Raw genomic sequence first — 14,055 nt, forward strand, 5'->3', positions numbered from 1 at the left:
GTATTAGGAATGAATATCATTACATTTCTGAATATCACATCGGGTCTAGTTCATGCTCACTCACTACGCACTATGCAGTCCTAGTGTTCTGGAGTAAATAGGTTGTTGTCTTTGTATAGTGAGGTCTGCTGCTGGTCTCATTAGCACAGACAAGCCCCAGCTAGCTGTCTTTGCCCCATGGGTTCTTCCCTGACATGCCTGCAGCTCCCCGTTGCCATGGTAACCCTCTTTCGGAGTGTGCGAAAGAGCGGCGAAACTAATCTGAGCTTTGGCTTTGGTGTACAGTTACTCTGCTTCACCGCACACAACACCAGATACTCTTATCACAAGCCCTGGATATTTTAGCCCTTATCAGCACACACACATCCCAAAAGACCTGTTTGTTGTTGTGTGTATTAACAGGCTTGGTGTAAGTGTAAATTCACTGTTGCCATTACTTCGTGCTAGTGGTTTGGGTTACAACAACACTTTATCAAAAGTGGTTTCTTATTTTGAGGATTAACTATGGTTGAAAGTATTTGGGATTAGTAGAGTGAAAATTTTTTTAGCATATTTTTATGCTACAGAAGAATTCATAATGGCAAACTCAAGAGTAATCTATTTAGATTCATTATCTACCAGTGTAAACAAATTAAGTACTGGTGTCAAAGGTTTGTGTGTTATTGAGTTGTCACAAAGGCAAAATTTCACTGGTCCATACCAATGCAAGTGTAATGTCAAAATGAATGCCATTTAATGCACTCCTTCTTTAAAGTTAAATATTAACACAATAAAATAAAAAATAGCATGACGACTTTACATACAAATACAAAAGGAATAAGAATACAAAATAATAAAATATTATTAATATAAGTATATAGGCTAAGCTTTCAGGAGCATTGCTGATTTGGTGCTCATGAAACTATTATTTTCAATGTTGTAATAAAAAAATTGCTTCTTAATATAGTTTTATACATTTTTACCATATGTTTTTTCAAGACTCTTTGTTGAATAGAAAGTTAAAAAGAACGGGAAATATTTTGCAAAACATTTCTTTACAGTCACTTTTAATCAATTGAATGCATCTTTGTAAAATAAAAGTATTAATTTCTTTCAAAAATAAAAGTCTTACTGACCCCAATCTTTTAAACAGTAGTGTAAATAAATAATACTGGTTGTATACATTTAATACTGCCATTTCTTGTATTGTGTATTGTTAGTGTATTGTAGGACCTAATGCACAGATCCAATACTTTTGACCAGTTTGACACTCATTATGTGTGCTAAATATCCCTGTGAGTATAGAAGAGCAGCCACATGTAGGTCATACATCACTCAGGCACTGTATTGAGTTGTTATGCTGATATTGTTGATAGACTAACTATCATTTGGTACTTTGGCGTCCCTAATGTATCAGTCACTTAGCGTCTTAGCCCACAGTGTAACTCTTGTATCCGGACAATGAAGTGTTCTTACTGCTGCAACCATGTGGTTTTTTGTATTGTATGTGTTTGTAAATGTGTTCTGAACATCCCATCCTCTCTCTCACGGTCAGCTTATCCGACATGCAAAAATTAAGTTTGTTTAATGTAACTGTGAATAATTAGTTCAACAAATCTCTTAGTCACTGGCACTGCTATCATGCACTCTGTCGACGCGACAGTCCAATCTTAAATTATCTGACGGAAGTTCAATCATATTTATTTACTGGAAGTATAATCAGCCCAGTCAGAGAGCGAAGTTCTAGTTAATGCGTATCACCATTCCTAGCAGCAATAATGGAGAGGAAGTTGCAGTTGCTGTTGATTTTATTACGCACAAACTTAGATGATGGTGGAATCAACCAAATACTAATCTCATGCAAGCCAACTTCCTCCATCCTCTCATTCCTGAGTTTTTTTATTGTTTCTTGGCAGTTCTTTCATAAACGTTTAACCTGAGGAAGAGGTTAGTTTAGATTGGGAGAGATTGCATATAGGCCAGCCAGAACTGTAAAACTGTAGCTCCAAGCAAAAGCGGATGAATAATTTGTGAATGTGTGTCACATGGCATCTCATTTTTCTCTAAGGTTAGGCCTAGAGCTCTGGCCTAGTAAAAAGCTAAAGACACCATCATCATCTCATCCGAGGCTTGGATGTCTTACCTGCAATAAAACACATGACCTGCTCTTTTTGTCCACATTGACAAGTCATGACACTCTTGATTTGTTTATTACTTTCATTTTACTTATGGTGAATGTGTAAGATACAGATGTTTTTAGAGACCATGCTAAGAAAATGTCACAAAAATGCCTAATCTACCCAAGTACTCATGACACTGTTGATATTGAATTTACATAGGCTGCATAATAAATAGCATTACTGAACTGAAAGTATCTTTTATTCCTAGTAGTATTTCCATGTTGATCTGCCTTTTTGACCTATTTCCTTCCCGAAGGAAGTCTTTTTTTAGCATTCCAGACATTCTTCACATTCACCGTATCCTCTCACCAAACAGACAGACTGTCTTGTTCCACATTTGAACTGGGATGTTAATGTCATCAATCACTAGTATTTGATACTTCTGTACATAATACAGACTGTTTTCAAAACACATTTAACAAATTATTTCCTATGTGAAGAAGGGCACCATCAGAGAAAGTGAATGTACAGTACAGTAGGCCGAATGTCTCCTCATCAGTATAACCATGGCATCATGTCTGTCTTTTTACAGGTCAGTAAGGGAAATGCAAATGTACTCTCTAAGTACTCTGTCTTACAGCAAAAGGAAGCCCAGAATCTAGAAGTCGTAGCGTTCTGTGAAGACATTTCAAAGTGAGTTATGATTTTTTTGTTTAAGGCATATTTTGTGTTGAACTCAGCAAAAAGCAGGTCCTGCTACTAAAGATGTGTTGTAAATCTGATATCAGAAGGTCCCAGGATACCTGAATTAGCACTAATTATAGATTATATAGGAGTCTAGGTTAACTAACTATAGACCCGATATAGTCCGGCTATGAGTAACCCACTTCCAGCCAAATTAACCTTGAATTTGGCACGTCATTTTTGCCAAAATAACTTGCGAGATATGTGATATTCCATCATGTAAGCAAAGTAAACCGTGATTACAAGGTTTTTGGTTTCATTTATTCACTCATTTCATATCTTTATCTAATTGATGACTAGTCTATTCTTGGGCTATGGTTTAGACATCTATTACATTTTTACTGACAGCCCAAATTTGGCCTTGTTTTAGCCTAGACGTCTGGACTGTGTTTGGACGGCTATTAGACGTCTTTTAAATGCAAAATTGCTTGCTGGGAAGGCTAATATTGCCTTGAGGGATTAATTGGGGAAATGCCTCAAAACCTCATTGTTTTTAACAAGCTGTCCAACAAAGCTAAAATTAGACAAGTGAAATGCAGGAAGTGTACAGCTGTATGTCTCCCAATTAAATTGAATCTAAACAATTAAATCTAATGCCATGTTTCCTAATTATATCACACAAAGAGAGCTCGTACAAGATGATTAGCAAAGGACCTGAGACCGAGCCTTGAGGTACACCATATTTACCTGTGTTAGGTCTTCTTTTACACAAAGTGTTGTCCTTCCTTTTTTGCAGACTGAGGTCAAAGTTCCCGCATAACGACCTGTCTTCCAATCCTGGCTATGTTCTCAGCCCTGTGATCACTCAGAGGGATTCAGGAGGAGACAATGGGGGCAGTGTAAAAGTATCCATTGAGATTTCTGATTCTCAACAGCCTGTAACTTTCACTTGTGATGGTAAGCGTTTCTTTGACTGGGAATTTAGTCATTACAAAATAAGATTTTGACAGAGGATAACTTGCTTTTATATGAAAATTGTTATGCTAACAGTTAAGGTAATAAAAGGGATAGGTTACCCTGAAAATTCAAAATTCACAGAAGAAAGTAAGACATGGTTTGAAGTAAGACATGGTTTGAAACATCATGAGGGTAAGTAAATGATGACATAATTTTCATTAATTTAAACTAATAATGTGAATCATGTACTCACTATTTGACAATAGTAAGCTGCTCTGAATGGTTGCTATGAAGGAAGCTGACAAAATAAAGAAGTCATGATAAAGCGCCAGAGAGCATTTCTTGGCTGCTGCGACACATTCTCTTTTTACATAACTGTCATGGTGCGTCTGCTCAACAGATTGATACTTCAACCAGGGTTCCTGTGTTTTTCATTTTTCTGCTTGCATGTCACTAGCCAAGGTTTTACTGAGTAACCTGTCTGTGGTCCAAGCACAGAAAGTCTTTTTCATCGAGCTGTAGTGGCCTTGGCTCAGTTCCCTGTGAACCGGCTGTGTTCTGAAGACTGCCGGGCCTCGTTTTTTGTGCAGTCTCTGGCCACCTCACTCCTGGCAGGAAATCAAGACTGGCCTTTTGTGTTGAAGAATTTTTCTGTGTTGTTACTGCCTAAGCCCCATAGCTCTTTTTGTCCTGGATAAATCCAGCATAGACTGTGGTATTAGGAAAGGAAAAGGAGACACAGTGTCTATCAGAACCTGAAGTTGCCTCACAGACAGCTAATGTTTGAGGAGTGGCTTGGTTATAACTGACTGGATGCTTATACTTTTCTAGCTAGCTTCTCAAGTTCACACTGTTCTTGCTTGTTTTTCCTATTAAACTTCTGACCCAGTTTGTTGTGTTAGATCAAGAGATTTCAGATTTTACTAAAAGCTGAGTTTGTAACAATAATTCTTCATTTTATGAGCTATGTGGGCAATAAAGGGTCACGTTTTAACTTAACTTTCCTAATCCATACAGAGAAACACCATCCAGCTAAATGATGGGCATACCATCTCTTTGCATGTCAAGGCTGACTGTCTGAAACTTCAAAGAGGATAAAGATGTTTTTGAGGTTTTCCTTGGTTTGTTTAAGTGGAGGAAAATGCTTAGCTGTGTGTAAGATTAGTAAAGTTTGCAATTCCAGACATACTTGGCATGAAAACAAGGCAAATGAAACAGGAGGTGACCATGGTTTGAATTTGTGGAATATGAAGGCTTTTCCAGGATAAACACAGATTTAGGCTACGTTCTGACTGTCAGTCCAAATCAGATTTATATCTGATTGAAATCCGATAGAGTGAACGACAAGAAATCACATGATATGCGATTTTAAAAAATCTGTTTCGAGCGACATTCATATGTGGTTTGAAATCGTATTTCTGGATTGTGACTCGTTTATGTGACTTTCTCACGTAAAACGAAGAACGTCAGACGTTGTCATAGGAACCACGCTGAAAGTCGCTACAGAAACAATGTTGTGTTGTTGTAAAGTGACGGACTAGCAGGAAATGACAATATAAAGGACACATGTTTTGAAACCGGCGGAGACGACAGTGTGGAATAAAGGCGCTTATACCAGCCTCCTACGTTTCTGTCTCTGCCTCAGAAGACACCGTTGTCCAGCGCGCGACACATTTCCATGTTGTTAAATGATAGACAACATCTCTATCTCTGTTGTGGTTTTTGTTGTTGTTTTTGGCGTATTCCTACACAATGCCATTGCCATAGAAACCATTGCAGATATCTTGGAAAACGAAAGAGATGCATGGACGCACACAAATTGTATCTGAACAGTTGCGATACACAGTGTGGACAGCAGTAATTTTAGATCAGATTCCAATCGGATACACAAATAATCTAATTTGGACTAACAGTCTGAATGTAGTGTCTCAGTTTTCTTCTCCCCTCTCCTCTTCAAATGTAGGTACATACCTTTAGTTTTGACAAAGCTTTTCATTAGAAAAGTTTAGTTTTATTTACATATTCGGCAGTATTTGCTTCAGACTTGTACATATATGGATTTATTCTGATGTTCTACTTTCTGCCTCTCAGCTTTTTTCCATGGCTTCCTTAAGGCCTTAAAGATCCCACCATTTTAGACAAACCTCACTCTCCTGACATTCCAGCACCATGTGTGTTGCTGCAGTACCACGAAAAGAGGATGGCAGAGGCATCCCACAACCCCTGAAAGCAACCACAAATCCACCACCAATTAGGCATGACCATCAGACCTTTTGGCTTGAAAAACAGGGCAGACTCCGAGCAAGGCTGACTTACTGTAATCCAGCCCGAGGCTTGAGCTTGAAGAGAGAATCATTCCAAGGAGGGGTGTGGGGCCTGTTATTGCTGCAGCCTGGGGTGACCACAAACAACATGTTGGGTGTCAGATTTTTGCTCTGATCGAGTGAAATTTATCATGCCAAATCCATTTCGCACCAATCTCTTATTGTGGTTTTCCATCTAAATAAACCTGAAGAGGTTCACATTTAGTTCTTGGGTCTTGTTCCAAATGTTCAGCCCTTTCTGTCCACAGTCAACATGGTGCATGACCTGTTGGGTAATAGTCCGCTGTGAAGTCCACACCAGTGCAAGCTTGGCAAAAGATCATCACATTGGCCATGTCATTATACATGTTGTGCAATACCTAGCAGACGACACCTGCGGGATGGTCCTTAATATATTTAAATGGACAGTTTTAACCAAAAATGACATTTCTTACTCAATACTCACCCTCATTTTATTCCAAGCCTGTATGACTTTCTTCTGTGCAACATAAAAGAAGATATTTTGGAGAATGTTTTGTCCATACAATGAAAGTTAGTGTCTCAACCACTTCTTTTGCATGTGTGGCTTTCTCCTTCATGTTTACTGTGTTTCTTTCCCCAGTGAGTTCTCCAGTGGAACTGCTCATAATGCAGGCTTTGTGTTGGGTCCATGATGACCTGAACCAGGTGGACATAAGCAGTTACGTTCTCAAGGTCTGCGGGCAAGAGGAGGTTCTGCAGAAGTGAGTCCTCCCTTTATCGGTTCTCATCATATTGGATACACAATTCCTCTGCCAACATTCCTTGAGAACGGGGCTATTTTGTTTTTATTGTGCTAGAGAAATATTTTCTTTTTACCCACACCATTGGAAGAGCAGACCCAACAGTGCTGGGGAGGGTTAGTTTGCCCTAATAAGGAACAGAGGGAATGGGCAAAAACAAATCCCTTCCACGCTCTGGGAATAATTGAGTCTTTAATACAAGGCATCCTCCCCTAGTTACTGTGGGTGTCTCATGTTATTCCTGTTATCATTGCAGAATTTTGAAAGCCTTTAGTTAGTTTCTCGTTATGTTATAGTTCCCCAGTATCTGGTTCAATGCTGGCTGTCTTGTCCTCATTTGACCCTGGCAAGTTGAAATGAGTGATTATTAAAAATTACCCTGGTCTAAAATTACCTAGTCTTCCAAAACAGTCATCCAATAAAACATTTGTAATCTTTTTTTTGCTTTTGTATATATATAGATATATGTATACAGTGTATACTACAATATATTTATTATACTACTTTAATACCATACTATACTAGAATACTATATATATATACATAATATATGTGACCCTGGACCACAAAACCAGTCACATGGGTAATTTTTTTAAAATTGCGATTTATACATCATCTGAAAGCTGAATAAATAAGCTTTCCATTCATGCATGGTTTGTTAATATTTGGCCAAGATACAACTATTTGAAAATCTGGAATCTGAGGGTGCAGAAAAATTGAAACATTGAGAAAATTGCCTATACAGTTGCCCATTTATGTTCACGATTGTGCTGCATTCACTCACAAAAATATATTTTTAATATATTTACGGTAGGAAATTTACAAAATATCTTCATGGAACACGATCTTTACTTTAATATCTTAATGATTTTTGGCATAAAAGAAAAATCTATAATTTTGACCCATGCAATGTATTGTTGGCTATTGCCACAAATATACCCGTGCGACTTATGATTGGTTTTGTGATCCAGGGTCACATATATGTTGATTTCTTCTTCTTATTATTATTATTATCAATGGAGAAAACATTTATCAATGCTTCTTAATATTTTTTGTGGAAAACGTAATTTAAAAAATATATACCATATATATATATTATTTAAATAGAATGCTTAAAAGAACAGCATTTATTTTAAATGTACGGTAATTATTTTTTGTAACATTTTTAAATGCCTTTACTGTCGCTTTTGATAAATTTGATTATACTTATGTAAATTTGAGATTACGCCGTTACTCATTGATTCATTTGGTTTTTGATACTTTTGGCTCTGGTCCATGTCTAAAGCATCTTTAACATTATCTTCCAGTAAACACAGTCTGGGCAGTCATGAGTATGTGCAGAACTGCAGGAAGTGGGAAACGGAGATCAAACTACAGCTCCTCTTTCTTAACACAATGAGACGAGATCTGGCCCGAACGGTAAGACACTTACAAAGGCTAGATAAACTAGTTGTTCACTTCACTACTATCTTCACAAGTTTTAAACAGAGAAAACATATTTATCCATTAAATATATCCACGTATGCTAACAGGCAGAAGATGACATCTCCCCCATTGACTTGGAGAAATACCTTGGTCTAGTGGAGAGGCCGTTTAAAGAGGCGGTCACAAGGTAGGAATGTGCTGCATCTTATCTACTGCCTCTACTAAAGGCCAGGAAAGACACGGGTGGCCTTTGAAGTCCCTGATTGTGCTTGTTGAATTCTCTCATTCCTTTGCATGTTTTTTTTTTTTTTTCTTCTGTAGAAAGAGTCTTGCTGATTACCTAGAAGGCTATCATAAGCAAGTCAATGTCTGCCTTCAAAATGAGGTAACTTTTGTTTTTTTATACACAGCAAGCTAACATTGTATGAAAATAAAGTGTTATTTATCTCTCTCTCTCACTAGAGCACCCAGTATAAAACAGTGGACAATGTGGTTCAGTTAGTTAAAAATCTGTGCTGTGCTCTGGATGAGGTTGAGACACCAGCCATCACTGATGCCATCAAGAGGGTCAAACGCTCTGTCAACCTTCCTAGAACACGTTCTCCAGAGGTCAGAGAAGCTTCAGTGTAAAGTGGCAATGCACAATATGAAAATTTTAGCTAATACTCATAACCGATTGTTGATCAATGGCTGATGTTGTTTGTAAAAAGTCAAAACAAAACACGGTAAATACTAAAATCAGTTGTTTTAAATGGTAAATATAAGCATCAGAACCTTATAATATATAGTATGAAAAAGATATTCATTTTGAGATATAATAAATATTGCATTAATTCAATTATTAATGTGTATTTATTTATTTATTTGATTTTTCCCAATACTGACTAATACTGTTATTTAACCAATAAATACCTATAAAGCACTAACATTTTAAGCCCTTATTAATTTTTTTAATTATTTCTGTTTGCATATGCATGTTTTGCAGGCTGGTGCCACAGGTTCAGCTAATGGTAAGCTCTTCTCCTAAAAACATCTCAATGTCCATCTCTTAAAAGGTGAAGTGTGTAATATTTTCAGTATTAAAATACTTTGTCCTAATACCTAATATGCAGTCATCTACAAGTAAGCACTGTTGGTTATTAATTTCCAACGGAAAGTGTAAACACTATGACTCAAAATCAGAACTTTCCTTTGTTGTTTTATTTCTCATGGTTCAATCCACTTTCAAAACCAAATTCAACCATCTTACATTTATAATATATTTGTATTATTAAACTGCTCTGTTTGAGTATTCTGACCAGCTTGGTTGTGCAACATTGACTCAACCAATAACATAAATTTGAGATGAGATCTTTTTTAATTGACTAATGGTACTCGGGGAAAGAAACCAGTTTGAAAAGAGACATTATTTTTGTGCTGCACTGTGGTGACACAAGTGGTGCAGAAATGTAAAACCTTCTTTTCTTTTCTCCTGGACTTCCAGACTTCCTTTTGGGAGCAAAACAATGCTTTTCCTCTTTAACAAACTGTTATTTACATGAATGTGGATTTCCTCCAAAATGTTAGGATGTGCAGTTTCTTGTTCACCTATGCAATACTCTGCTTCTTGTGATCCTCCAGGTTGCGTAAGCCCAGTGGAGGAGAGTTTAACATCACTAACTGATGCCGTGTATGAGCTCACTAAGCTCTACCTGCAGTCCTTCTGCCCAACTACTCCTGGTTGCACGATGGAAGAGCACATGGAGGACGGCAGGGACAGCAGAGAGGCCTCGGGCACCACAGAGCATCTGCAGTTCACTCTGTTTGCTGTTCATGGCATTCCTGCTTCCTGGGTCAGCAGGTGAGCACGCTGTCCCTTTTAGCGCATGTAAGATGAGCGTTTTTGAACCTGGTCTAAATATTAACGTGATAGTTTAATAATACAAACATTTCAAGTGAAATCCATTTTCTCTTTCTGTCTCGCGTTCTAAATAAGTCCTAAACGCCATTTAATTCACTTCAGACTGATAATGACTTTGTATAACAAACTCGCAGCCAAGGTAAACTTCTCTAGTACTTTCAAAGCACTGCCTTAGTCCATATTCATTACACTGTTATTTCCTTCTAGATAATTTGAGTAATTTTGGGTCTGTGTTCTCTTGGAGCAATCAACCTCAGTAAATGATATCTAGACCATTTAACATTTAACCCAACTTGGAGAGCTCAGAATCACATTATTCACGTTCACTACAAATAACTTTATTCAACATGCTTTTGCAACACTTAAAGCCACATATAAAAAATGTTGTATGGGGATTGTGTCCTCGGATAATGGAGATTCTGAGGTCCATGATGATCTCCTATTACTAGGGCTGTACAGGGCAGCGAAATATTTGTCCTTCTTTTGACATTCAGTACCGGTATATATTTGTATGCTTATGCATTTGTTCTCAAATGGCTTAAAATGGTGATTAAAATTTTTGTTGATTCACAAACATTAATCAAAAGGATAATTTTTTTTAAAAGGAGTTAATACTTTTATTTAGCATTGAATCATTAAATTAATCAAAAGCGATGGTAAAATTTTTTTTTTTTACAAAAGATGTGGGGCTACATGCACTGATGAGCCAAAACATCATGACCAGTCAGAGGTGAAGCAAATATTGTTGATCATCTCCTAACAAGGCCACATATTAAGGTCTGGGTTGATAAAATGGTAAACAAACAATCAGATCTCGTAATCAACAAGTAGGATGCAGAAGAAAAAAGATCTGAGCGACTTTGACAAGGGCCTAATTGTTATGACAAGGCAACTGGGTCAGAGCAAGGCTTGTGTGTTGCTCTTGGTCAGCTGTGGTGAGAATTTACCAACAGTGTCCGAGGAGGGACAAACCACCAACCACCATCAGGGTGTTGTTGTCACATCACACACACAGTTCAGTTCATCACACTCTGCTGCGTTTGGCTGCGTAGCTGCAGACCAATCCGAGTGTCAATGATGACCGATGTCCACCGCTGAATGCGATGGGCACACGAGCATCGGACCTGGACCTTGGAGCAGTGGAAGAAGGTCTTGTCCGATGAGTCCCATTCTGCTCGGAAACCCTGACTCTGGTCATTCATTTGGACATAAATTTGACACTAGCCACCAACCTAAACATTGATGCAGAGCAGGTACACCCTTTCATAACAATGGTGTTCCCTGGTGGAAGTGCTTCTTTCAGAAGGATAAATCAGCCTATCACACTGCACACATTGTTCAGGAAGGGTTTATGGAGCATGATGAAGAGTTCAAGGTATTTCCCGGTCCTCAATTCCCCAGATCTCAATCCAATTGAGCATCTGTGCGATGTGCTGGACCAACCAGTTTGATCCACAATGGCTCCACCTCACAACCTACAGGTCTTGAAAGATCATGCCTTGGAGGGTCTGCGCTGTTTTAGCAGAATGCGAAGCACCAACAGCATATTAGGCTGCTGGTCATAAGGTTTCGGCTCATCTGTGTATGCATAATATATTTAAAAAAAATTATAGATCACCAAGGCAGTTTCTTATCTTTCTTGTGAAATTTTGTTGAAGTCTTTAGAGGTGGAAGGAAATTAAGCTGTTTTTGGCCTTACTGCATAGCTTGCTTCATCTCTAGCTTGTTTATTTAGCTCGTTTATTTATCTCCTCTCCACTCCAACAGCAGCACTTATCTGCCATGGCCAAAATAGACTTGACTAGTGATTTCCATACAGAAAAGTGTGAGCAGGCAGAGCTGGACAGAGCAACAGGGGTGTGGTGTGTTTGGAGGCAGAGGAGGTCAAACTTCTGCATCACTGTTCTGTATTTTGATCCAGTTCTCCAGGGAGAATTTTATTTGTTACTGATTTTTCCCCAGAGTGCCTTCGCATGGAGCCTGTTTATAGGAGAATGAAATATTTCCCCAGGCCCCACACAAAAAGAGTTTCAAAATATGTATCCTTGTGACATCTATAATCCTAAAAATATTTGAACTTTGATTGGCTGTGTAAAAAATAAATAAGGCTCTCTGCCATCATGTGAAAGATATTTCAAACAAGTATTTGATATACAAACCATTTGTGTGTGAATTGCATACAAAACATAATTAAAATGTGCAAACTGTTTTTCAAAAACTAATTTATAGCCATTTTTTTATTATTCCTATCATATTCAGTCAAGTTATGTGGTTGGCAATTGATGAATACAAGCCCATGTTTTCTTCCATTTCCATTTCCGTGACGTAGAGTAATTTGTCCTTCCTGTTTTCCAGTTTTGAAAAATACTACCTGATGTGTGCACTGACCCACAACAACAGGAATCTCTTCAAGCCTGTCCAGTCCAAAAAAGTGGGAACGTACAAGAGTTTCTTCTACCACATCAAATGGGATGAATTGTAAGTGTTAATGCCCCTGAAACATGCTGGCACGCTACTTCCTGCAATTTCTAGAATTAGGGGGAAATCAGCAGGACTGCTGCCAGTTCTGCTGTTGGTGACGACTTCCCCTGTTTCTTTAGGATAAACTTCCCTATTTCAGTGGCGCTGTTACCACTGGAGGCCATGTTGAGTCTTTCTCTCTATGGGGTCCTCAATCAGAACGCGAACAACTCGCCGGATTCCAACAAGCAACGGAAGGGTCCAGAGCTTTTGGGAAAAGTGTCCATGCCTCTGTTTGATTTCAGGAGGCAAGTCATGAACAGTACCTCATATAAACACACTCACAAAGTGGAAGATGCTGAAGCTTTCGTAAAATGATGATGTTTCAAATTACAAGTTCGACAAAAACTAAAAGAACAGTCAGATTCTTGTATATATGGAAATTTATATATGACAGCACAACATGAAAACCGTATATTGGGATACCTGTGCTGTGTTGATGAATTTAAGACCGCATTCAAAGCAAATAGTCCCAAAAATGTATTTTACATTACTTTCAGAGTATGAATGAGGCATTTATATAGCGTTTCCATATAGTAGTACACTGTACAGCCAAAGCGATTTACAATCATATCAGGGGATCTCTCCTCAACCACCACCAGTAAGTCACCAGTATGACTTATTTTTGTTGTTTCAGGGTGCTGTCTGGAGGTAGTAAGCTGCTGAGTGTGTGGACATTTCCTCAAGCCCTTCCGCCAGGAGCTGGAGGCAAGGGGAAGAGTCCTGCAGAGAGGATCATACTGCAGGTTCTTTCATTTGCTCCCCCCCCTCCCCCCCCCCATCTATTCTCGAGTCAGTTGCTCTCCACTGACATTGACTGACACTTATATATCATTGTCTGACCATGCACAGGTTGACTTCCCCTGTCCAGCGGTGGACGTGCTCTATGTTGGTCCTCAGGAGAACGACTGCCCAGACTCTCAGTCCCTAGAGCCGCTTGATCCAGTCGATCGAAGTGAGATAGAAAAGCTGTGTGCACGAGCATCTGCTTTTGGGTACGTTTGCATCCAAAAAATATTTCATTGAATAAAGTAGATTTGCTTTTCATGAAGGAAATGCCAGTGATTGCAAAAGAGTAATGGTAAGGTTTTAGGTTGCGTGATTTGTTTTTTGGCTTTTGGTAAATCCCTAATCAACACGTTTGATACAGTCAGAAGCCGCGTTTCCATTACCCTTCAAATTGCACAAATTGCGAATTGAAAATACGACCACGTTTTTAAAAAACGCTTTTACGCTCGCATCGTTTTTCAGGCAATTCGAAAAATAAATAAATAAACTGCAATGGAAACAGTTTTTGCGCATTTACAGGTCACCTGACGTAGATTACGCGGTGTGTTTGGACAGAATCGAGACAGAGTCTCTAAAAGACAAAATAATTACAGGAA

General features: G+C 38.4%; 1 protein-coding gene across 2 annotated transcripts in view; it reads left to right on the forward strand.

The window, feature by feature from the left end:
* The window catches only part of pik3c2a (phosphatidylinositol-4-phosphate 3-kinase, catalytic subunit type 2 alpha), a 109,493-nt gene that overhangs the window by 6,544 nt on the left and 88,894 nt on the right, over positions 1 to 14,055 (forward strand). For both annotated transcript variants that reach the window (XR_013798575.1, XM_079620868.1), the window contains exons 3-15: positions 2,692 to 2,792; positions 3,580 to 3,740; positions 6,666 to 6,786; positions 8,133 to 8,244; positions 8,358 to 8,437; positions 8,572 to 8,635; positions 8,713 to 8,859; positions 9,236 to 9,260; positions 9,871 to 10,090; positions 12,506 to 12,628; positions 12,751 to 12,918; positions 13,308 to 13,416; positions 13,523 to 13,665. Coding sequence is in view for 1 of the 2 variants with exons in the window: in XM_079620868.1 (XP_079476994.1) it covers positions 2,692 to 2,792; positions 3,580 to 3,740; positions 6,666 to 6,786; positions 8,133 to 8,244; positions 8,358 to 8,437; positions 8,572 to 8,635; positions 8,713 to 8,859; positions 9,236 to 9,260; positions 9,871 to 10,090; positions 12,506 to 12,628; positions 12,751 to 12,918; positions 13,308 to 13,416; positions 13,523 to 13,665 (1,574 nt within the window). In the remaining variant the exon portion in view is untranslated. The remainder of the gene's footprint in view (positions 1 to 2,691; positions 2,793 to 3,579; positions 3,741 to 6,665; positions 6,787 to 8,132; positions 8,245 to 8,357; positions 8,438 to 8,571; positions 8,636 to 8,712; positions 8,860 to 9,235; positions 9,261 to 9,870; positions 10,091 to 12,505; positions 12,629 to 12,750; positions 12,919 to 13,307; positions 13,417 to 13,522; positions 13,666 to 14,055) is intronic.

Source organism: Phoxinus phoxinus (genome assembly GCF_949152265.1).
Source record: "Phoxinus phoxinus genome assembly, chromosome: 8".
NCBI classification, from domain to species: Eukaryota; Metazoa; Chordata; class Actinopteri; order Cypriniformes; family Leuciscidae; genus Phoxinus; species Phoxinus phoxinus.